Source organism: Lepus europaeus, chromosome 2 (assembly GCF_033115175.1).
Source record: "Lepus europaeus isolate LE1 chromosome 2, mLepTim1.pri, whole genome shotgun sequence".
Taxonomy (NCBI): Eukaryota; Metazoa; Chordata; class Mammalia; order Lagomorpha; family Leporidae; genus Lepus; species Lepus europaeus.
Window position 1 is genome coordinate 54,860,727 of NC_084828.1, and position 24,175 is coordinate 54,884,901.

A 24,175-nucleotide genomic window follows, 5' to 3' on the forward strand; every position below is an offset into this window, starting at 1 on the left:
TCTAAATAGCCACGCAGTAAGATCCTACACACGTCATCCCAGCCCAGCCCCAGGGCCTTGTTCCACAGCTCAAGCCAATCAGCCTGTGGAATTTAGCCTGGCCGCAGAGGAGATGCAGACGGCTAGTGCGGTCCTTTGGCTGAGAATTAGCGAAAGCTGCAAATCAGGAGTTTCCCGCCCGTTCACCGGCACACACAGGCTGCCCCTTTGCTTTTCGGCGCGTGCTTGTTTTCCGCACTACGTCCTAACTGGCCTTTCCCGCGGGACCAACTTGCAGCCGGAGAGCGGTTAACAGGTGTGGGAGGCCCCAGGCTGGTCCCCCGGGGGCGGGGCTCGGGCGCGGGCTCCGCCCCCCACGCGGCGCGCCTGGTCCCGCCCCGTGCGCGCGCAGCTGTGGCCCCAGCGCCGCGCTTTGCTGGCGCTGCTGCCACCGATGGTGCTTCTCGGGAGAGCCATGGCCTGTAAGTGGCGCGGCCTGGCGTGGCCGCCCAAGCTCGCGCCGGTGGGGAGGCCTTGGCGCGGCGGCGGTGGACGAACAGCCGCCTCCTCCTTCAGTCTCGACGTCCCCGCCGCGCCTGCGGCCTGCCCGGACGCGATTGTCCTCCGGGCACGGGCCACCTGGGTTGCTTCCGCACCGGCGGCGCCGCGAGGGCACCGGGCCTGGGGACTGGCGGTTCTCGGGGTGTGGGTTGAGGGAGGTGTTGGAAATCGGAGGCCCGCACTCGCCGGTTCATGGCCCTCCTCCCCAGAACAGACCAAGAAGGTGCCCGGGGGGACTTCCTTTCCAGCTCACTGTCCAGCTCCGGAGTTTGGCTTGAGAGGTTGCTGTGCCAATTATTTTGTCCGGTGACTTTGTGCAGCTTCCCCTCTGCCTCTAAATTCCTCATCTATAAATTGGTGTTAATGATACTTCACAGACGTTTATGTGTGGGGGAAAAAAACACCTGGTACTTTAAATGTTATCCCATAGTATTCTAGTCTTTTTGACCCCCTTGGTTAGAACAGTTTTTTAATGTTTATTCATTTAGTTAGGGGGAGAGAGAGATACCCCAGCCCCTGGTTCACTTCCCAAATGCCTGTAGGAACTCAATGCAGATCTCCCACGTGGGTGACAAGGACTCAATGGCTTGATCCATCACCTGTTGCTTCCCAGGGTGCATTAGGAGGAAGCTGGAGAGGAGCCTACAGGTGGTATGGAACCAGGCTTTCCCGTATAGGACACAGGCATCTTAACCACTTAGTCCACCCTCCCTTGGTAAGTCCCATTGTTACATTAAGAAGAGTGTTAGGCTGTCCCGGGACCTTGACAGCCATTGTGTCTTATTTTACAAATGAAGAGATGAAGCGACTAGAATTGTAATCAGACAGAAAACTGGAGGTTCTTGTCCTGCTTGTGTGCCAATGGAAGCATGCAGATAACGATTGGAAGTGTAAACAGAGAAGAATATAATTGGTTGGCCAAGCCAAGGGCAAGATTGCCTTGCAACCTAATACCAGGCTCCCTAAACAGGCAGAAGTTGCAGATTTCATAGAGTGTGTTTCTAGGGAAATTATCCATATTAAGTTTATGGAGAGTTCAAGAAGGGTTATTTTTTGTTTGTTTGTTTCTTTTTTTTTTTTTCTTTTGTTTTGTTTCTTCTTTTTTTTCAAGAAGGGTTATTTAAAAGGGAGTATGAAGGGTGGGCGTTTGGCACAGTGATGGACGTTGCTTGGGGTGCTCACATTCTGTATCAGAGTACCTGGTTAGAATCCTGGCTCTGGACTTCTGATGCAGCTTCCTGCTAATGTATGCCCTGGGAGGCAGCATGCGTTGGCTGGAGTACTTGGATCCTTGTCACCCATGTGGGAGACCTGGATTGAATTAAGGGCTCCTGGCTGTTGTGGACCTATTGGGAGTGAAATAGCAAAAGCAAGATCTCTGTCTCTCTCTTTCAAATAAAAAATGGAAATAAAAATGAAAAAATAGATAAATGCAAACAAAAAAAGGAGCCAGCACACCTGCTCTGTGAGTTACCATATATGTTGTATGCATTCCATGTTCATCTGAGGATGGAGATCTGACTATAATGAGGGGTTGGTCTTGGTTTCTCTGCATGAAAAGGATGAGGGTGAGGGTGCCATCTGGCTGTGTGCAGGCTGCTCAAGCCAGCCATGGCTGGATGGGGTCTTACAGCTTACTGATAAGCAGTGTGGGCTACTGAGCTGTGTCCGGTCATCCGCCGTACGTCTGACTGCAAGAACACTTGCTTATTCTCAACTTGAGTGTAGTTAAGTTTCAGTAATTTTTTTCCCAAGGGGGTCTGTTTCCTGTCTGATCCTCAGCATGGAGGAGCTCCCCTGGGGGAGGTGTCCCTGCAGCGGAGCCTCTGTGCAGCAGCAGGTCGGGCAGTCCCACACTTGGATCCGGACCCCTGCCCTTGTGGGTAGGAAAGGGGAGCCCCGTCCTCACAGCCATGGTGAGCTTTCTGTTCTCCCCCTCAGAGACGAAGCCCAGCTTCTGAGTTCTGGAGGAGACTTTCAGTGGGTTTGTGTGGTGTTCTGGTCACAGCTCCAAGATCTCTCTGATTCAAAGTAATCCTAGCTTTTGTTTTAGTTTTCATTCAGATCCTGTATTCTGGGGGAAATTTGGCTTGTCTCGCTGTATTTAGAATAGACCACGGAGGGGGACATCTGAATTTTCCTACTTTTGGACTTAACCCTAAAGAGATCTTTATAAAAGGGCAGGGTTTGTCAGTGTTGCCTCTCCTGGAGACATCTGCACTGTTAAAGGAGACCCCAGAAATCTAGCTGTGTAACTGTGATATCCAGACTTTGGACCACAGGTCGAGGGCGGACATTAGGGCCATTATTAATAATCCTGTGAGCAAGAACTGTGCATTCGGCAAGCTCCAGGCAGGACCCAGAAACCACACCAGTACCTTGAAAGGGGAAATTGTATGTAAAGCATTGCTAACTGATTAACGATGGTTTCTGTAGGAGGCAAAAGGGAACTCCGATATACATAGGAAGAGCAAATACAGGGGCAAAACTACTATTTCAAGGAAGGAATGAGCTTTGTTACCTGCCCAGTGGTGCTCTGCAGTTAGGCACCACTACCAGATTTCTGCTCCATCAGCAGCTGGATGGATTTGCTGAGTCCCAGGCAGTGGTGGGGAAGTTGAGACAAGGATCTCCCCTTCCCATGGGCCCACTGTCCTGAGTTCACAGTGCGTGAACAGCTCAGGGATTAGACTTTTGGCACTAGGTGGTGTCTGGATTAGGGGTGAGTAGGAGACCCAAGATCATGGGACAGGACCATATTCAAATCCAGTGTTTTTACTTCAAGCCATGTTCTCATTTCATTTCCCACACTACACAGTAAGAGTGGACCTGCCTACCCCACTTCAGAGTCTTGTGCCTGGCGTTGGAGCTTTGCCCATGGGTGATGCTCTATCTCAAGGCTTCCAAGCCTTTTTGTTGGGGAGGGCTGTTTTGTGCATTGCAGACTCTTTAGCAGCATGCCTGGTTTCTATCCATTAGATGCCAGTAGCACATCATGAGCTGTGATGATCAATAATTGTCCAAAACCTCCAGCTGTTTCCAAATGTCCCATGGGAAACAAAATTGCTCTCTGTTTGAGAACCATGGCTCTGTCTGAAATCACGTTCTGACAACTCTTTACTTTTGTCCTTGTCCTCAGCTTTCCGCTTGGCCCTTATCCAGCTTCAAGTTTCTTCCATCAAATCAGACAATGTCACTCGAGCTTGTAGCCTTGTCCGAGAAGCAGCAACACAAGGAGCAAAGGTGGTTTCTCTGCCGGTAAGTGTGGAGTCCCCTATCCCTTCCTGAACACTGTGGACTCAGAAGGGTAGTGTTTGCTAGCTCTAGTTGTCCTCCTGAGTCCTTGGATTCAGCACTGCCCTTTGGGGATCAAGATTGTTCATGTTTTTCTGGGAGATGACCTTAGCAAGGGGAGATGTGTCAATATGAGTCTAGGTCTTGAATTTAGCATCGTCTGTTCTGTTCAGATGAGGCAACCAGGTTCCTAGTACATTGAAGGACTTAAGCTACAGTACGCAGTGCCTGGATACCTACTTTGTTCCTCATGTAATTTAGTCTTTTGGAAGACTTAATTGAATATTTAGGAAGCCTGGAGTGTCTTGAAGCCAGTAGGACTCAGCATCTCTTGTCATAGGTTAGTTCTTGAACAAAGAACCGACTGACAGTTACACCACGTAGGTTTGTCAGCAGGTACAGAGTTAGCTCTGGATAACAGGTACTTTTCCACATGCCTTACGGGGATCAGTGGGAGGAGTTATTCCACACGGCGCCCCTTCCTCCTTGCTGTGGAGAGGAGGCAGCCCTTTGCATACCCTGTCTTGATTGGGGGTTTTTCAGGTCCGTCTTGTAGTTTTAGTCAGGCTCTAGCCAGTCACAGGAATCTATAGATGGGAGCTTGAGATCTTACTGTTAATCCAGTCTTCCTTATGGTGCCAGTCATGGGACTCTGTCTTGGTATAAAGCCCAGGAGTGGAATGAATACCTGAATTCTGTATATGCCTGCTTCACTGACTGGTTAACAAGCATGTTGTACAAGCTGGTGATCTTGGCTTAAGTTCCCTAGCACAGAGCCTGTTACATGGGCGATCTCATTAAATACAGATGGAGTCAGTTATAGCTGAAGTTTACTGATTTTTGCTATTTGTTTTCTGATATGTCAGAGAGCTATGGAAGGCAAACACTCCACGTGGGTAAGAGACTTCCTAGAATCAAAATGATAGGGCTGGAATTTTGAAACAGCTCATCTTGCTAGTAACTTGAACTTCTGTGGTTTTCAAAGCTTTTTCTACGTTTTTCATATATGGACTTATTGCTTTACATAGTAAATTAATACTATAATTCTGAAGGGCAGGCAAGCGGCATAATGGTTAAGATACTGCTTATGATGTCCATCCAGTATTAGAGTAACTGGGTCTGATACCTGCCTCTGACTCCTGATTCCAGTTTCCTGCTGATATAGATCCTGGGAGGCATTGGTGATAACTCAAGTAACTGAGTCCCTGCCACTCATGTGGGAGACCTGGGTTGTGTTCCCTGCCCTCAGCTTCAGCCTTCTCAACCCCAGCCTTACAGGTATTTAAGGAGTGAACCAGCACAGAGGAACTCTCTCTCTCTCTCTCTGTTTCTCAAATAAATTGTAAAAATCATGGAATTTTGAGCTCATGGATTAATACTAATGCTGAGAGTCATGTGAGTAGGCCCCTTCTGTCGTGTAGCTTAGATGCCCATGGTGGGGAACTCATTGTGCTCCTGCAGACTGGAGCCAAATCTAGCCTCCGCCAGGGTCACCTGTATCTTCTAGCCTCCCGTGGGCTAGAAGGACTAGTTGCCTAGTCCTAACTGTGGGTACAGCCTCTTTATTCCAGGGATATCAGTATTTTCCTTAGCTATGTGGCTATTTTTTAAAGGTAGATTTATTCACTTAAAAGGCAGAGTTACAGGGAGAGAGATCTTCCACCTGCTGGTTCACTCCTCAAATGGCCGCAATAGCCAGGACTAGGCCAGACCTAAGTCAGGAGTCAAGAGCCTCTTCTGGGTCTCCCACGTGGGTGCAGGGCCCAAACACTTGGGCCATCCTCCACTGCTTTCCCAGGCACATTAGCAGGGAGCTGGATCAGAAGTGGAGCAGCCAGGACTCAAACAAGAGCCTATACGGGTTGCCGGTGTTGCAGATGGCAGCTTTACCTGCTGCACCACAGCTCCTGTCCCCTTAGCTCTGTTTTATCCCTTCAAGTGGTAGTAGAGCTGGAAGCAGCAGCTCTACCTTCTTAAAGCAGAACTTTACAATGGGTTAGGTGTTTAGTGATTCTTTTTCCTTCTCTGCCATCGTTATTCTAGGAATGCTTTAATTCTCCATATGGCACAGATTATTTTCCTGAATATGCAGAGAAAATTCCTGGTGAATCCACACGAAGGCTTTCTGAAGTAGCAAAGGAATGCAGCATATATCTCATTGGAGGTAACTTCCTGTTTGCGAATGGCCTGAACATTAAAAACATTTGAATGATTTTTGTTGTTACATTTAAACTATGAAACACAATTCAGCTGTTGAAAAGAATGAGGTAGATCAATATATAGTTATGTGGAAATATCTTCAAGACATACTGTTAAGTGGAAAAAAAGGAAGTTCAATATAATGTGAACAGTTTTCCCATTCATATTGTCCTCCACACAAAGAAGGCAGTTGGCCTGCTCTGTCTACAGGATCTGCATCTGCAGCTCAGCCAACTGTGGATTGAAAAGATTTGGGGGGAAGAATTGCATCTGTACAGAATTTATTTCTTTTTCTTTTTTTTTAAGATTTTTATATTTTATTTGCAAGTCAGAGTTATACAGAGAGAGGGAGAGAGAGAGAGAGGTCTTCCATCCAATGGTTCACCCCCTAATTGGCCGCAACAGCCAGAGATGAGCCGATCCAAAGCCAAGAGCTTCTTCCAGGTCTCCCATGTGGGTGCAGGAGCCCAAGGACTTGGGCCGTCTTCTACTGCTATCCCAGGCTATAGCAGAGAGCTGGATTGGAAATGGAGCAGCCAGGTCTCGAACTGGCGCCCATATGAGATGCCAGCGCTTCAGGCCAGGGCATTAACCTGCTGTGCCACAGCGCCAGCCCCCAGAATTTATTTATCATTACTTCCTAAACAATACAACTATTTATAGAACATTAACATGGTATTAGATGTTACAAGTAACATAGATATGGTTTAAGGCACCTCGGAGGATGGGCCTATGTTCTATGCAAATACTACACATTTTATATAAAGGGCTTGAGCATATGTGGAATTTGGTCTCTTCAGAACCGATCTGCAGATACCATGTGATGACTGTATTTTTGTATGCGGGTATAAGAGGGTACCTCAAAAACCTCATGAAAGGGGAGTTAAAAGATAGCATTTATTTTGGTACAGAACAATTTTGAAATCCATGAATAGGCCGGTGCCGTGGCTAATCCTCTGCCTTGTGGCGCTGGCACACAGGGTTCTAGTCCCGATTGGGGCACCGGATTCTGTCCCAGTTGCCCCTCTTCCAGGCCAGCTCTCTGCTGTGGCCCAGGAGTGCAGTGGAGGATGGCCCAAGTGCTTGGGCCCTGCACCCCATGGGAGACCAGGATAGGCACCTGGCTTTGGATCAGTGCGCCAGCTGCAGCATGCCAGCCGCAGCACGCCAGCCACAGCGGCCATTGGAGGGTGAACAACGGCAAAGGAAGACCTTTCTCTCTGTCTCTCTTTCTCACTGTCCACTCTGCCTGTCAAAAAAAAAAAAAAAGAAAGAAAAAAGAAAAATCCATGAATAATCTTTTCAGAATACATATTTTCCATGAACTTTTGGAACACCCCTGTACGCATGAATTTCAAAATTTCTTTGCACCCAAAGAAACTCATCTTCTAATTCCAGTATTCATGAACATTTTTGGTTTTTTTTTAGATTTATTTATTTATTTAAAAGAGTGACACAGAGAGAGAGAGAGAGATCGAGAGAGATCTCTCTCCTGGTTCACTCCCCAGATGACTGCAATAGCCAGGGCTGGGCCACGCTGAACCCAGGAGCCAGGAGCTTCTTCTGTAGAAGTACATTCACCAAACTGACAGTGACGATTCTCCCTCGAGAAAGAGTAGGGGTAGGGGCAGGTAGAAATGTGGAAAGAGGAATTGTTTCTGTCTTTTATTATACTACTGTGGAATTGAAAAAAAACATTTTCAGGCCGGCACCGTGGCTTAACAGGCTAATCCTCCGCCTTGTGGCGCTGGCACACGGGGTTCTAGTCCCGGTCGGGGCGCCGGATTCTGTCCCGGTTGCCCCTCTTCCAGGCCAGCTCTCTGCTATGGCCCGGGAAGGCAGTGGAGGATGGCCCAAGTCCTTGGGCCCTGCACCTGCATGGGAGACCAGGAGAAGCACCTGGCTCCTGGCTTCGGATCGGCATGAAATGCCGGCCACAGCGGCCATTGGAGGGTGAACCAACAGCAAAAAGGAAGACCTTTCTCTCTCTCTCTCTCTCTTACTATCCACTCTGCCTGTAAAAAAAAAAAACAAAAACAAACAAAAAAACCACTTTCATAGATGACACATGAAAGTAGTTTTGTATTTGTGCTTTGGAAATAGATTTTAAAATGTTTTGTTTGCTTAAATAAAAACTAAGCACAGGGGCCAGCTCCGTGGTGCAGTAGGTTAATCCTCTGCCTGTGGTGCCGGCATCCCATATGGGCGCCAGTTCTAGTCCCGGCTGCCCCCCTTCCAAAATCCAGCTCTCTGCTGTGGCCTGGGAAAGCAGTGGAGGATGGCCCAACTCCTTGGGCCCCTGCACTCACATGGGAGACCAGGAAGAATCACCTGGCTCCTGGGATCAGATCGGCACAGCTCTGGGGAGTGAACCAATGGAAGGAAGAGTTTTCTCTCTGTCTCTCCCTCTCACTGTCTGTAACTCTACCTCTCAAATAAATAAAATCCTAAAAAAAAAAAAACAACTAAGCACAGTAGAATTGTTCGATAGGTAGACTTAATTCTGTATTCTGAAATATTAAGGATTTAGAAATGATTGATGTGGGGAAATGAAGGCAAAGCAGAAACCTAGAGGTGGAACTGCACTCCATGGTGGGAGGGCTTGTGATTTAACATTCTCATTCTGGGGACTTCTGGGATACAGTTTTGTTGTAGGAGCTAGTGAATTTAAGTTGAGCAACAGGAAATTCTTGATTTTGCACTAATGTTACAGATTAAGTGTTGCTCAAGATCATGGCTCAATTTCAGGAACAGCTGGTTATTTGTTAAACCTGTCTTTGGCATCCGACCTAGGGTTTTTTGTTTTGTTTTGTTTTAAGATTTTAATTTATTTATTTGAAAGGTACAGCTACAGAGAGAGGGAGAGACAAAGTTCTTCCACCCGCTGGTTCACTCCCCAAATGGCTGCAATGGCTGGAGCTTAGCTGATCCAAAGCCAGGGGCCAGGAGCTTCTTCTGGTTCTCCCGAAGAAGAGGTGCAGAGGCCCAAGCACTTGGGAAGTTTTCCACTGCTTTCCCGGGCCATAGGCAGAGTGTTGAATTGGAAGAGGAGCAGCCAGGACACAAACTGGTGCCCATATAGGGTGCTGGCGCCGCAGGCAGAGGCTTAACCTACTATACCACAGTGCCGGCTCCTGACCTAATTTTTTAAGAAGATTTATTTTGTTTATTTGAGAGGCAGAGTGACAGTGAGGCAGGGAGGAAGGGGGAGAGACAGAGCAAGCAAGAGAGCATGTCCACCCATTGGTTCCCTCCGAATATGTCTGCAATGGGCAGGGCCAGGCCATGCCAAAGCTAGGAGCCCGAAACTCCATCCAGGTGTCCCACATGGGTGGCAGGGACCCAAGTACTTGAGTCCTCGTCTGCTGCTTTTCCAGGCGCATTAGCAGGGAATTGGATTGGAAGCAGAGCTGCTGGCACTGGAACCCGTGTTCTGATATGGGATGTCAGCGTTACAGGCAGTAGCTTAACCAACTGTGCCACAACACTTGCCCCACCATCTGACCTGATTATAGCTCATTTGCACTCTGAAGTTTTTCTCTGAAAGATCATTTTCAACAACAAACATTACGAAACCCTTGGAAGATAGTACATTTTTTTTGTTACACACGTGACAGTTATTCAAACATTTATTCAGTCGTCACAAAAAGAACTGCTGTGTTCTTTTTTCTTCTTAATGTTTTGTGTGCCTGCACATTTCTTCTATCAATAAAAGGCTCCATCCCTGAAGAAGATGCTGGGAAATTGTATAACACCTGTGCTGTGTTTGGGCCTGATGGAACGTTGCTGGTGAAGCACAGGAAGGTAAGTAGGGAATGTAGCAAGTCTCACCTGGCAAGAGTTGGCTCTGAAGTCCCCGATCCCTCTCCTTATGTAGTGCATGGTAACGTCAGCCTTTTGTCTTACTGGCACAGGTGGCTATATTTGGCCATTTGCATTTTTTACATAAATTTTAGGCTCACCCTGTCAATTTCTGCAAAGGAACAACCCACAGGAATTTTGATTAGGATTTTATTGAATATGCAGAAACTAATTTGGAGAGAGTTGACATTTTTACTCCTGGATTCTTATTATTGTTTTTAAATCTATATTGTCTTTATATTTATCTTGCATACAGCATATATTTCAGTCTTACTTTTTATTCATTTTGACAATTTCTGCTTTTAACTGGAGTGGTTAATTTTTATTTAAAGTAATTATTGATGGGGTTAGATTTAGATATGTAAGTACTTTATTCTTTTATCCTTTTTGGCATTCTTTTGGAGTGACTGAATATTTTTGGAATTCCATTTAAATATACCTATTAATTGCTGTATTTTCTTTTAAGTTGTTGCCCTGGAAATTATAATATGCATCTTTAACTTGCCACAGTCTGGGTAATATTGTCATTGCTTCATGCAAAATTTAAGAACATTACATTGCATAGAACCTCCTGTTCTTTATCTTATACTTGTCCTATGTGTTCCATTACAAATGTTATCAATGTTACACAGCAGTAATTTTTTATTTGTCATATTCTTTTACACAAATTAAGAAGAAAGATAAACCTGCTTACTCAGATGTTCACCAGTTCTGATGTTTTTCTTCTCTTCCTGAAGATCCTAGTTCTCTTTGTTGACTTTTCCTTCAGGCAGAAAAACCTGTAGCATTTTTGTGGTCAGGATCTGCTGCTAGCTGCTAGTTTTTGTTTATGAATATTTACTTTGCTTTCATTCTTGAATGATGTTTTTGCCAAAATAGAATTCCAGGTTGATAGGTTTTTTTCCCTCCTAGAAGTTGTTTTAGCACTACCTTTTTCTGACAAGAACTCTGATAATTTGTGTACTTATGCCCTTGTGCATAATTTGTTGTTTTCTGCATTCAAGACTTTTTCATAATCTTTAGTTCTCAATGTTTTGACTTTGGTGTGACTAGATTTTGTCCTGCTGGATGCTTCTTAAATCTGTAAGCTTAAAAATCTTTGTTTATACTTGGGAAAATTTTGAGATATTATTTTGTCAAGTACTTTTTCTGTCTCATCCTCTTCTTCTGGGCCTTTAATATGTATGTTACATTTTTAAAATTTTTCCAAAGTCACTGAGGCCCTGGTAGGTTTTTTCCCTCCCCACTCTTTTTCTCTCTTGTTTTACGGACTGCTTAGTTGCTGATGTGTATCAGGATTATTGGCTGTTTCTTCCATCATCTTCCATCTTCTGTAAATGAATCCAGTGAGATTTTGAAAAACTCAGATATTGAAATTTTCAGTTCTAAAATATCCATTTGGTTCTTTTTTATAGTTTTTATTTCTTATCTGATATTTCCTATTTGTCTATTCATTAAGAACATATTTTCTTTACATCCTAGAGCTTAGTTTTAATAGCTCCTTAAAGTCCTTGGTAATTATCACATTTAGGTCTTGTCAGGGTCTCTGTCCATTTGATTGCCTTTTCTTTGAATTCAGGATCATGTTTCTGCTTCTTTGGGTGTCTAGTAAATTAGGATTATATATTATAGAGATTCTAGAATTCTATTATATTTTTCTGAAAACTATTGAATATTTTTGTTCTAGCAGATAGTTAATTTAGCTATGCTGAAATACCAAACTCTTACCTTCTTTGCAAGATTGGCAGCCACAGTAACTACTTTTTCTTTCTTTCTTTTTAAAAATATTTTTATTTATTTGTTTGTTTGAAAGAGTTACAGAGAAAGAGGAGAGACAAAGATCTTCCATCCTTTGGTTTGCTCCCCAGATGGCCCCAGTGGCCAGGGCTGGGCCAGCCCAAAGCCAGGAGCTTTTTCTGGGTCTTCCACGTGGGTGCAGGGACCCAAGCACTTGGGCTATCTTCCACTGCTTTCCCAGGTGCATAAGGAGGGAGCTGGAAGTGGAGCAATGGGGACTCATATGGGATCCCGGCGTTGGAGGTGACAGCTTCACCTGCTACGCCACAGCACCGGCCCTGCTACTCTTTCCTGTCTAAGCTTGTTGAGCCTTAGTAGAGTTTGGAGGCTGCCTTACTGACACTGAATTCATCCAGAGATTTGGACAGATTTGGTATATAGAATTTAAACACAGGGCTCTCCCTGCTTGGATTTCTTCTTTTAAAGATCCCCCTGCCAGCTGCTATGTAACTCTTTGCTTTGGTTTGTCAAGCCATTGTAATTGTGGGTAATTTTCACCACCGTGTATAACACAACTAGGGTACTGCGTGACTTTAAAAGCTGAAAACAAATGGGAATTCACCCAGTACTATTTGCTGCTTCCATATGGTGACTTCCTTTCAAGTATCCCTGCTTTTGGTCATTCTTCAGTGCTTTATATAGTTACACATTTTACTTTGTCCAGAATTCATAGTTAAGCATGAGAAAGCTGGTCTGATTGGAGCTACTCTGCCTTTGCAGGAAGAAGAGCCAGCGCTGGGCTGTTATCTGAACTCTTTGAAGTGTATCTTTTCAGTATTGACTTCCAGTCCATGAATGTGATATACATCTCTGTATTTATTAGGATTTCTTTACTTTCTCTTTGTAATTTTCTAGGTATGGTATTATGTATCATTTGTTACTTTTAGTTCTCACTTTTTTTTTTTTTTTTAAAAAAGGTCTGTTTATTTATTTGAAAGGCAGAGTTACAGAGAGGCAGAGAGAGAGAGAGAGAGAGAGAAAGAGAAGTCGGTCTTCCATCTACTGGTTCACTTTCCAAATGGCCACAACAGCCAGAGCTGGGCCAATCCGAACCAGGAGCCAGGAGCTTCCTCTGGGTCTCCCACGAGGGTACAGGGCCCAAGGAGTTGGGCCATCCTCTACTGCTTTCCCAGGCCATAGCAGAGAGCTGGATCAGAAGAGGAGCAGCCGGGACATGAACCTGTGCCCATGTGGGATGTCAGCACTGCAGGCTGCGGCTTTACCTGCTGTGCCACAGCACCGGCCCCTTACTTGTGTTTTTATACTTTCATTTTCAGTTTCTTGCTAGTATATAGAAGTCCAGCTAGTTTTTAAAAGATTGATCTTTCATAAAGCAATAAAGCAATCTTGCTACATTCATTAATTCTAATAACTTACCTGCAGGGTTCTTTTTGTTTTGTTTTGTTTTAGTTTCTAGATATACAATTATATCATCTGAGAATGACAGATTTAATTGTTTCTTTACTATCTTTATACTTTTTACTCCTTTAATTTGCCTTGCTCTCTTTCAGTTCTCTGGCACAATGTTGAGTAGCAGTTGTCCTTGTCATGTTCCCACCCAGAGGGAAAGTTGTCAGTATTTCACCATTACGTATGATTTTTGTTTAGCTTTTTTTTTTTTTGCAGATACTCTCTATCAGATTTTTAAAATTTATTTATTTATTTATTTGAAAGAGTTAGAGAGCGAGAGAGCGAGCGAACTTCCATCTGCTGGTTCACTCCCCAAGTGGCCACAATGGCCTGGGCTGGGCCAAGCCTAACAAGGGCCAAGAGCTTCACCCAGGTCTTGCAGGTGGGTGCAAGGGCACAAGAACTTAGGGCATCATCCACTGCTTTCCCAGGAGCATTAGCACAGAGCTGGATTGGAAGTGGAGTAGCTGAGACTTGAACTGGTGCCCATATGGGATGCTGGTGCTGCAGGCGCCAGCTTAATCCACTGTACCACAGCACCAGGCCCTCTTATTAGATTTTTAAATTTCTCTTCTTAGAAGAGAATTTTTTTTTTTTTTTTAAACAGGCAGAGTGGACAGTGAGAGAGAGAGACAGAGAGAAAGGTCTTCCTTTGCTGTTGATTCATCCTCCAATGGCCGCCGTGGCCGGCGCACCATGCTGATCTGAAGCCAGGAGCCAGGTGCTTCTCCTGGTCTCCCATGGGGTGCAGGGCCCAAGCACTTGGGCCATCCTCCACCGCACTCTGGGGCCACAGCAGAGAGCTGGCCTGGAAGAGGGACAACCAGGACAGAATCTGGCACCCCAACTGGGACTAGAACCCGGTGTGCCGGCGCCGCAGGTGGAAGATTAGCTTATTGAGCCATGGTGCCAGCCAGAATTCTTTTCTTTTTAAAACTGTTTTCGTTTTATTTGAAAGGCAGAGAGACAGATGAAGAGATATCATCTATCTGTTCGTTCACTCCCCAAATGCCTGCACAGTATCTCCCACATAGGTGGCAGGGACCCTAGTAATTGAGCTGTCATCTGCTGCCCCCTCAGATGTACATTAGCAGGAACCTGAATTGAAAGTGGTGTGGCCAGGACTTGAACCAGGCACTCTAGTAAGGGATGTGGACATAATAAACAGCAACCTAACTGCTGTGCAAACACTCATCTCCCATTTTGCTGTTTAAATCATGAACATTTGGGGCCAGCGCTGTGGCACAGTGGGTAAAGCTGCCACCTGCAGTGCTGGCATCCCATGTGGTTGCCGGTTCGAGTCCCATCTGCTCTACTTCCAATCCAACTCTCTGCTATGGCCTGGGAAAGGCAGTGGAGGATGGCCCAAGTCCTTGGGCCCCTGCACCCATGTGGAAGACCCAGAAGAAGCTTCTGGCTCCTGGCTTCAGATTGGCAAAGCTCTGGCCATTGCGGCTATCTGGGGAGTGACTCAGTGGATAGAAGACCTTTCTCTCTCTCCTTCTCTCTTTGTAACTCTGCCTTCCTAATGAATAAATATTTTTTAAAAACATGTAAAGTTGTAGTTTATCGTATGCTCGTTATACATTTCTTTAGATGATCATATAATTTTTCTCTTTTGTGTTGCTAATGTGGTAAATTATATCATTTAATTTTCTAATATTAAGCCAGCCATGTTTGCTTTCCTTAAATAAATCCCAATTTGGAAGTGATGCATTATTATTTTTATACATTGCTGGCTTTGATTTTGTGAAATTTTTACCTGTATTTAATGTCTACCCACTCTCCACCTCTCCTGCTAAATTTTCAGTTTGATTCTGATTCTGGGAAGTCTTTATTTAACTTTTATCTTGAATAAAAAGCAAGACACTAATTGTTTGCCATGAGAAATCTAGACATTGATTCACATAGCAGATAGAAAATGGGGGCTGTAAGGCTGGCAGCATCATTTCTCCAGTTTCCTGTGGAAACTCATTTTGGTAAGATGTCAGCCAGCTGCAGGTTAGATTATGGGCAGGTTGGAGGTGCTGTTTGAACACACTTGCTGCTAGTCCCTTATGTATTCGTGGAAACATGTCTGTTACTGCCAGGAACCCTGCTGGAAAGGAGGTAACCAAATCACTTATTTGTGATGCAGATCCACCTGTTTGACATTGATGTTCCTGGGAAAATTACATTTCAAGAATCTAAAACTTTGAGTCCTGGTGATAGTTTCTCCACATTTGACACCCGTACGTACCAAATAAATTACCTCTTTTAGCAATCCCAATAGAAGAGCAGATAGTCCTTTCTTTTTCTTATATGTCTGTCTCCCACTTTTTCACATAACCTGACTGAAAGATAGAGGTGAGAAAAACAGTAGATCTGGAAAGTTGAGCTGAATGGACAACCAGTGGTTTAACATGGTTTTGCTCTTTCATTTAGTTACAAGTTCCTGTAATGTATTCCAGAGTATTCTTATGAAGTCATGATTGAATATCTCCCATTTAGATAATAAGCCCTTGATCAGAATGACTTTCTCATCTCTGTTGCAATGAGTAATGTCTTTATGAGATGAAATCCAAGTAGGAAGTGAGATTATAAATTGTATTCATCCAGGCCTCCTGTGTTAATTTGTCCCCGTTAGGGTTTTTTGATCATTAAGTCCTGGGGGCTTTTTCTTGCCACACCATGCTAGAGGGCACTAACTTTTCATTTGTGCTTTTTCTGTTTGGAAACAGCTTACTGCAGAGTGGGCCTAGGTATCTGCTATGACATACGCTTTGCAGAGCTTGCACAAGTCTACTCACAGAAAGGTAAGGCATGGTATAATTGTGTTCTGTAACTTGGAGGTTTGGTTCTGGGCCAGTCTCTGTGGAGTTATGGGACCCTTTAGTCCAAAAAGCTGGGAGAGGAATCTTAGTCTCACTATCTCCAGCCCTTATACCTCCATCTAGCTTCTCGGACTTTTGTTGCATATTGAAGACAGGATTTTCAGAAGTTGTAATTAACATACCATGTTGGAACAGGTGATGGAGCTCAGCGGGCCACACCCCATATTAAAGTGCTTGGATTGAGTCCTGGCTCCTTCACTTCTGACCCAGCTTCCTGCTAGTGTGCTTGAGAGGTGGCAGATTATAGCCGAGTACTGAGTTCCTGGCTCCTGGATTCCACCTGGCCTAGCTCTGGCTATTGTGGGCATTTGGGGGGTGAACCAGTAAATGGAAGATCTCTTTCTCTGTGTATATGTGTCTGTCTCTCCCTCTCTCTCCCTCTGCCTTTCAAATACATACATGCATATATATATAAGTTCCTAACAACTATATGAGTCTAATTCTTAAAAAAAAAAAAAAAAAAAATGTAGCTAAGGAAGGAGGCTTGCTCCTAAATGTCTAATGTATCCTTCGACTGCTTCCTATTACTGAGTTGGAAAGACTCACCTGGAACTCAGTAGGAACACAGGAATGACCTACACTCTCATGACTTAGTAGCTTTAAACTCTCACCACTTGGTAGCTTTAAACTCGGGTATGCTAGAAATGTACTCAGCGACATCTTGGTCCAAGCAAGAAGTGTGCTAGTGTCTGGGAAGGGCGCCAAGCCAAGTTCAGAGTTCTGGGTTCTGGCTCTAACTCTTCCCCATAATTGGCATGGTGCATTGGATCACTTGTTTTTCCTGTAGAGCCTTGTGGGTCTCACTTTAAGGATGATATGAAGATTAAGAAGAGAGAACTTATAAAGCCCCTTGTGTGATGCCCAACAAATATTAACAGCCTTACTAGACTGCTGGGGCTAATTCCAGTTTGTCATTTGACAAAATGAAGTGGGTACAAATAATCTGACTGCTAGCGCAGTAGAAGGTAGAAGTGCATGGCCTCTGGGGCTAATAGTCTCCGAGCCTTATCAAAAAGCATTAAAGTAGTTAATTTGCCCCTAATTTCAGTGGAAAAGAATTATAAAACATGGCCCAAGACCACGTGCAGCTGACCAGCTGGTGCTGAGAGAAGTGGGACTGACAGGTCTGTACTTCTTTAAAGTGCAGTCACCTGTTATGATCTCAGGCATCAATAGCACTTCTCTTGCGTGTCATGTGTGTGTCTATATGTGTGTTTCTAAAGGAACTCAGAGCTATACTTCAATGCTACTGTCTGACTTGGCTGACATCTTTTTATGCTTGGGGAAGCTTGAGTTTGGCTCCTGCCAAGGAAGGAACAATAGGAGGGACTGGTGTCATTGATGTTCACCTCTGTTTGTCGTTCTTTGTCTTTCTGTCCCCAAGGCTGCCAGTTGTTGGTGTATCCTGGAGCTTTCAATTTGACCACTGGACCAGCCCACTGGGAGTTACTTCAGCGAGCCCGGTAGGAAAGGAACATCTATGTTTCCTGTCTCTGCAAAGGTTCCTGGTTTGAGGGCAGTACCGGCCTTCCCCAAGTGGAATTCTGCTCTGTACCCAAATGCAGTTGGCAAGGATGGCTCTACAGGAAGTGCTCCTGCGGCTGGGCACCTTCTCTTGGAAGCCATAGCCCAGCCTTGAGGATTTGGGGGACTGATTTTTTGCATTTTTTAAAGAGCATTCTTTGCATCAAGGGGGCAATTTTTCTGAGATTAGATATAGATTGGTCTCTCAAAAGACAGTTCCCAGGAACTTTTGTGGAGAAATGAAGCCCCAGAAGCTAAGGAGAAGGCAGGGGTCCTTTTAGCCTCACAGCCCTAGGGGAAGATTTGTGGTCCTCACCCACTGACTGTGCCATTCAGATGACGGTGCTTATCCTACCCCATCCTCCACAGCTTTCCCGCTGGCCTTGGGGGCTCTGCCAAAGAACGCATTGTAAGCTGTCGTTCTGCTGACCTGTAAATCCAGGCATTGCACAAGGCTCACTGGCATGTCATGAAGGGCAAATCACAGAAGGGATGTCACAGGGAAAGGAAGGGGAGTGGGACTGTGTGCCCGTGCAGTGTGCTCTGCAAACCACGAGGTGCTGGCCAGAGAGGATGGTTTCTGTGAATTGTTTTAACAGAGGTACATTATACACAAATGTGCTAATTCTAAGCATGCAGGTCAGTGAGTTTGCGTGTGTATATAGAACATGTCCAGCCCCTTAAAATACTCCCTTCCCAATTGGTGATCTCCTCACTCTGCCCAGAAGTAGCCACCACTCTCAGTTTTAGAGATGATGGTAATTTGTATTGGAAGGGAAAGAGGTATTTGACTGGTGACAGGGTAGAAGAGGGGTAGAGGTGTATGATACTATGCATGTTAATACATGTACAGGCTGGTCAAAAGCAAGAAAAGCTTAGGAGATACAGGGATAAACTGGCATGGATCAGGTGAGTGAGGCCAGAGGGCTCCTAGGAGAGGTGAGTTGCTGTGCCTGGTATACCTGGAATTCTTGTCTGTTTTGAGATGATGTGAGTACAGCTGTTGGCATCAAAGTGCCACAGACAGCCCTGCAAGATGTATTGCTCCAGCAAGGCTGTTCTGTTCTCTCTGGCCATGTTGCCTTTAACCAGAGTCACTGTGCCATCCTTTATGTGACAGGTGGCTTATGCCAGAGTTCTCAACACTGGAACTGTTGGCATGTTGGATTAGGTGGCCCTTTGGTGCAGAGGGCTGTTCTGAGCATTGTAATATGTGTAGCAGCATCCCTGGTCTGTACCAACTAGGTACCAAGGTCTCCAGACACTAGCGAATCTGATGTGCCAGTCACTCAGTTGGGAACTGTTGGCTTATATAGTAAGATAGTTTTTGAAGAGGGGGTTCCATGGCTTTGGCTTCCTTTCATATCTGAGTACAGACAGTCCCTGAATTACAGTGGTACAACTACGGTTCTTCCACTTTACAATGGTGGAGAAACAACATACATTCAGTTGAAATCGTCCTTTGACTTTTGATCCTTCCTGGGTGAGTGCCATGCCTCACGATACCCGGTTGTGATGTGGGCACAGCAGTGAGCCCCACCATCACTAGACTAAACAACTGATGCTCTGCAGCGCGCGGTGGTGATAAGCTACCACACTGGATCGATCCGTATATTAAATGCATTTTTTACTTAAGATGTTTTCTACTTATGAGATGGGTTTGTTGGAACTATCCCCATCATAAGTCAAGGAGTATCTGCACTGCTCTGTTTTCTAAAAGAAGGATCTGTGCACTTGGGATAGAAAAATGTCACCCATCTGTAATGCATGCTTTACCTCTTTTCTGTCCATTGACTGCAGAGCTGTTGATAATCAGGTGTATGTGGCCACAGCCTCTCCTGCCCGGGATGACAAAGCCTCCTATGTTGCCTGGGGACACAGCACCATTGTGAATCCTTGGTGAGTGTGGAGAAATGAGAATGGGCTCAGGGGGTGCTTGTGAGATGGAACATGGGCAGGTGCGTTGTTTGGCTCTGACCCACCTGCCCCCACCTCCCACTCCCCTAGCCCAGCATTGCCTCTCCCTGGGAAAAAGTTTCCATTTGAAAGCCAGATGAGGAAGAAATTGTCCTTCTCGCCTGATTGAGTACTTAGCCTTTGTCCTCTTCTGAGTCTCTAAGTGACTTTCATTGTCAATCAGACTTGGATCCCATCTGGAAAATAAGGCAGTAGTTACAGGCTGGTGGTTTTAGTAAAAGAGGACTCCAGACTTTTAGCTGTGGTTAAAATTTAAGCTGTTGACTGGTCTTCGGGTAGGAATGAGTTTCAGGGGGAGACTTTGCTCCCAACAATAATGATTAGAGGAGAGAGGATGGACTCAGAGAAACCGTGACTTTGTCCCTGGCAAATGGGTGAAGCATTTTATTACCCAGTGAAAGCAGTGTGTACATCTGCCCAGATGCACATACAGTCATACTTGAATAAACGTACGCTCTGGTCTGCATCGTACAGTTTACAACGTACCTTCATACACACGGTCCACCTGGTCTTACCTTGAACTCTCAGGGACTTAACCTTTATTGAGCTCAGTTCAGAGATAAGGTGACTAGAACTCTTGACTTTAGGACTTTATGACTTCAGAACTTGGATTGATTCCACACCACTTCTCTGTATGAACACACACATGTGCAGACACACACACAGATGTATTTCTACAATTTCAGGAAGAAGATACCGGTGACAAAACTGAGAAAGGTCAGGGCCAGTGCTGTGGCATAGTGGGTACAGTGGTCTCCTGCAAGACGAGCATCCCGTGTGGGTGCTGGTTTGGGTCCTGGCTGCTTCACTTCCAACCTCGCTCCCTGCTAATGGCTTGGGAAAGGCAGTAGAAGATGGCCCGAGTGCTTGGGCCCCTGCCACCCACGTGGGAGACCTGGAGGAAGTTCCTGGCTCCTGCCTTTGGCTTGGTTGTTGGCTGTTGGGGCCATTTGAGGAATGAACAGTAGACAGAGGATCTCTCTGTCAATCACTCTAACTCTGACTTTCAAAAAAATAAAAATAAAAAACTGAGAATGGTTAAATATTCAGGGTCCATATAGGCACTTTATTTCAACTTTATGGAATGTGAAGCTCAACCTGCATGACGGGGAGGCCTTGGAAGATACAGCTTGTGAGAGAGTCTCAGCCTCCTGCATGGAAGGTCTGGGAGAACTGGAAAGGTTCATGTGGCTTGCAGTTTTTCCTAAACTTGCTTCAGGTTTCTGTGTATAGATTTGCAGTTGGTGGCCTACCTTTGCCTCCTGGGCAGTGCTGCCCCACAGCCAGATCCCCTGATGGGCTCTGTTACTGCCCAGACCAGCTCCTTCCTTCCTCCCCTCCCCTCCCCTCCCCTCCTTCCTTTCCCTCCCTCCCTCCCTCTCCCTCCCTCCCTTTTCTGGAGGGCTTGGGAGCATTTTGGCTTGTGTTGACATTGGGATGGGTTCCTGAAGTTAGCATAGACAGGAATCTTTTAAGTGCCAGGACAAATGGCCAAGAATTAAAACAACAGCAACAACAACCAAACACACACACACACACACACACACGGATCCAGCTAAATGGTATTAATGGTGAGGTTTATAGCTCATTTGTGCCAAACCTCTGTTTGTGACTGCCTGATAAACAGAACAGGTTACTATGTCCAGTTGTTTGTTATGTCAGTTACTTTGGAGAACTCTCCTCTCACTAGATACTATATCTGAATGCCTGCTCTGAGCCAAGAGACTATGCCCTGGAAGTAGTTTTCCAGGTCAGCCCCCCTCTGTGCTTTTGTGAGTGTTGCTGTCTCCTAGTGTGGGGCTCCTGTCAGCATGTGGGTCATCCGCCCCTTCTGTCCCAACCCTACAAGTTCACATCTTTCCCTGGGCTCTGAAACTGAAACCCATCAACACAGGGATCCAAGGATCACAGACGCAAGGGCTCTCGGGCCTGCCAAGGCCCAGCCTCACCATCCTCAGGTCAGGTGGCAGCCTGGCAGGCGAGAGGAGCAGACCCAGACTGCCCTTGACGCACCCTCATGGGGTAGAACACAGCTGCCGACTGGGGACAAATAGCCCCACCTCTAGATGATTATGGGGCTAGAATAGCTGCCATTTCCTAGCAGTTTGAAGTTCATAAAACACACTCCATAATATTCTCACTCAGTCCTCACGGAGCTTTCATTTCCACCTTACACATCATGGAATGGAGATTCCAGATTACTTGCCGTACAATTACAAAGCTACTTAAATGACTTATACCCCTGCCTTCTTATTACAGATCTCAGGTTCTTTCCCATTTGAGATGGGGAGGAAAAGCAGAGCTCCAATATCAGGGAATCCACTCGTTCTCCTTGTCTGTTTTGCAGGGGAGATGTCCTAGCCAAAGCTGGCACAGAAGAAACAATCCTGTATTCAGACATAGGTAAGATTTTCCCTGACGCAGTTCAGGTCTCTGGTATCCCCATTGCTCTGGGGCCAGATTCCATGGCTAAGCAGCTTCAGTCACTTGGAAGGGCTCCTTCATGCCCCTCCTCCTCTATGCTCGAGGAGATTCAGGGTCTGGTTCTCTGGCCATGCCCTGGGGGCTATAGTTCAGGCTGAAATGGTTTGGTTTGGTTTGAAATTATTCCAGGGCCAGTGCCAGGCCATCTGTGCACCTAGACGAGACCAATGTTATGAAGTTACTTGCTAAGAAACCCCTCTGGTTAGTAAAGAGCTGTAAATTATTAATAATGTACTTTTCTGTTTTTACAGACCTGCAGAAGTTGGCTGAAATACGCCAGCAAATTCCCATTTTTAGGCAGAAGCGATCAGATCTCTATGCAGTGGAGATGAAAAAGCCTTAAGGTTTATATTTCCAACATGTTATGCAGCACGAAGATATGATTCTGCAACGTGATCAACTCCCTATTCAATTCTTTAGTGAAGATCCCTTTCCTTCCCAGTGTGCTCTCTGTTGAGAGGAGGAGGCTTTATTAAATAGTTACACCATATTAAATAGTTACAAAGGACTCGGGCTGGCTTCAGAGAGCAGGAGGAAGGCTTGGCTCAGAAGCTTCTTCCATGTTGATGGTGCCTCAGAGCAGTCTGAAGTGTCATCTTGGAATCCTAGTGGTTAGTTCACCTGATAGAAATGTAATTTTGTCATGAACTTCTTATCCTACTTGTTGGAGTTGGAATCCATTGTCTAGAAACCTTGGTCTGGTGCTGTTATTTGCCTCACTTTTGATCCCTGAGTAGCTATGGGAAGCAAGATGATAGGTTCTTGGAGTTTGCAAAAGAAAGAGGTAGGCCCTCCTTTCAAATTCAAGAAGGAGCTGGTGATTCAACCTGGACCCTCTGCTCTCCGAGGAGGACTGGGTCAACAGTGAGCCCTATGGGAGAATGCCAGTGTGGCACTGGTGAAGGCAACTTAGGATGAATCTCAGCATAGAGTTGAGTATATGAAAATCTTGTCTTTCTGTTTTTGCTTTTCTCTTTAATAATACTTTCTACCTCCACAGATAGTCAGACCATAGATATTCTTTTTTGTCTCTGGATATTTTAATACAATTAAAAATTTAGGATTCCAGTGAGTTTTTATATATGTACATTAAGTTTGGTGGTGGACTAGAACAATCAGCTGTCTGAGAAAAAGCCCTGGTCTTGTAGCAATTGCCGATTTCTGCGATGTTACTGCTTCACCATGGCTGAGTTCAAGCTATCAGCCTGATACCTCTCAACACAGAGTTGGAAACAGATGTGCGCAGTTGGTTCTTGTGAGCTGGTGCAATCCTACTATAGTGCACACTGCTTTTATATATACGTATAAACATATTTTATATACACATATAGACATTTACTGTTTTGGAAAATAAAACCGAAAAAGTTTTCAGATAAAAGATACATGAGTACACATTGCATCAGCTATAAGAGTGAAGATACCAGGTGCATTTAACTTCTGGAAAATAGCACCATCTACTCAGTGAAAAAGACAAATGACTTTTTAAAAATGTGTATACAGTTTGATAAAATGTGACGCACACACATAGATGAACATAGCTACCACCTCCTAAAGTTTCTTTGTGCTCTTTTATAATCTCTAGTTATTCATCTATCCCAAAGTAACCACTGATAACTTTTATCACTGTAGATTAACTTTCATTTCCTAGAATTAAGTAAAAAGGGATCATGCCATATGTACCTCTTAATTATTTGGAGATTCATCTATGTGTACATTAGTAATTCATTCCTTTTCATTGCTGAGTTGTATTCCATTGTAAAGCTATGCCATAATTTGTTTATCCACTTACCTTTTATGGACATTTGGGTTGTTTCCAGTTTGAAGCTATTACTAATAAAGCATCTAGAACCATTTTATACAGATTTTTCATTTCTCTCAAGTAGATGGTATACACCCAATGACCCACCCCCAGCCATACACACAAACTTTTCCAAAGTGTTCCATTCTGCATTGCTACCAGCAGTCTTTCAGAGTCCCAGGTGCTCTGCATCTTCACCAAGACTTGGTGTGGTTACTATTTTTAAAGTTTAACTATTTTCAAAATTTGCTTGCTTATTTATCTGAAAGATGGAATTGGTGGGGGAGTAGGGGGAGAGAGAGAGATCTTCCATCTAGTGGTTTGCTTCCCAAATGGCCACAACAGTCAAGTTTGAGCCAGACTGCAGCCAGGAACCAGGAACTCCATCCAGGCCTCCCACATGGGCGGCAGAGGCCCA

At 45.0% G+C, this 24,175-nt stretch overlaps 1 protein-coding gene across 3 annotated transcripts; it reads left to right on the forward strand.

The window, feature by feature from the left end:
* The first annotated feature begins 378 nt into the window (after nucleotides 1-378).
* Nucleotides 379-23,815, forward strand: NIT2 (nitrilase family member 2). Of its 3 annotated transcripts, none has more exons than XM_062206936.1 (10): nucleotides 379-461; nucleotides 3,680-3,798; nucleotides 5,878-5,998; nucleotides 9,749-9,837; nucleotides 15,239-15,332; nucleotides 15,822-15,896; nucleotides 17,359-17,437; nucleotides 19,299-19,397; nucleotides 21,823-21,878; nucleotides 22,211-23,815. In XM_062206936.1, exons 1-10 carry the CDS (start codon nucleotides 434-436, stop codon nucleotides 22,300-22,302), a joined length of 852 nt encoding a protein of 283 aa, XP_062062920.1. In that variant the 5' UTR covers nucleotides 379-433; the 3' UTR covers nucleotides 22,303-23,815. The 3 variants fall into 3 exon arrangements, with proteins under 3 accessions (XP_062062920.1, XP_062062912.1, XP_062062927.1); XM_062206928.1 differs by lacking the exon at nucleotides 379-461 and adding an exon at nucleotides 2,295-2,456; XM_062206943.1 differs by lacking the exons at nucleotides 379-461; nucleotides 22,211-23,815 and adding an exon at nucleotides 2,295-2,456 and having other exon boundaries at nucleotides 21,735-21,824.
* The last annotated feature ends 360 nt before the right edge of the window (nucleotides 23,816-24,175 follow it).

Excerpts from the sequence above, each read along its gene's own strand:
- NIT2 (XM_062206928.1), top strand. The coding sequence starts at position 2,324 with ATGGAGGAGCTCCCCTGGGGGAGGTGTCCCTGCAGCGGAGCCTCTGTG. Across the intron at positions 9,838-15,238 it reads TGCTGGTGAAGCACAGGAAG|ATCCACCTGTTTGACATTGA; the intron begins GTAAGTAGGGAA and ends TTTGTGATGCAG. Across the intron at positions 15,333-15,821 it reads TTTCTCCACATTTGACACCC|CTTACTGCAGAGTGGGCCTA; the intron begins GTACGTACCAAA and ends GTTTGGAAACAG.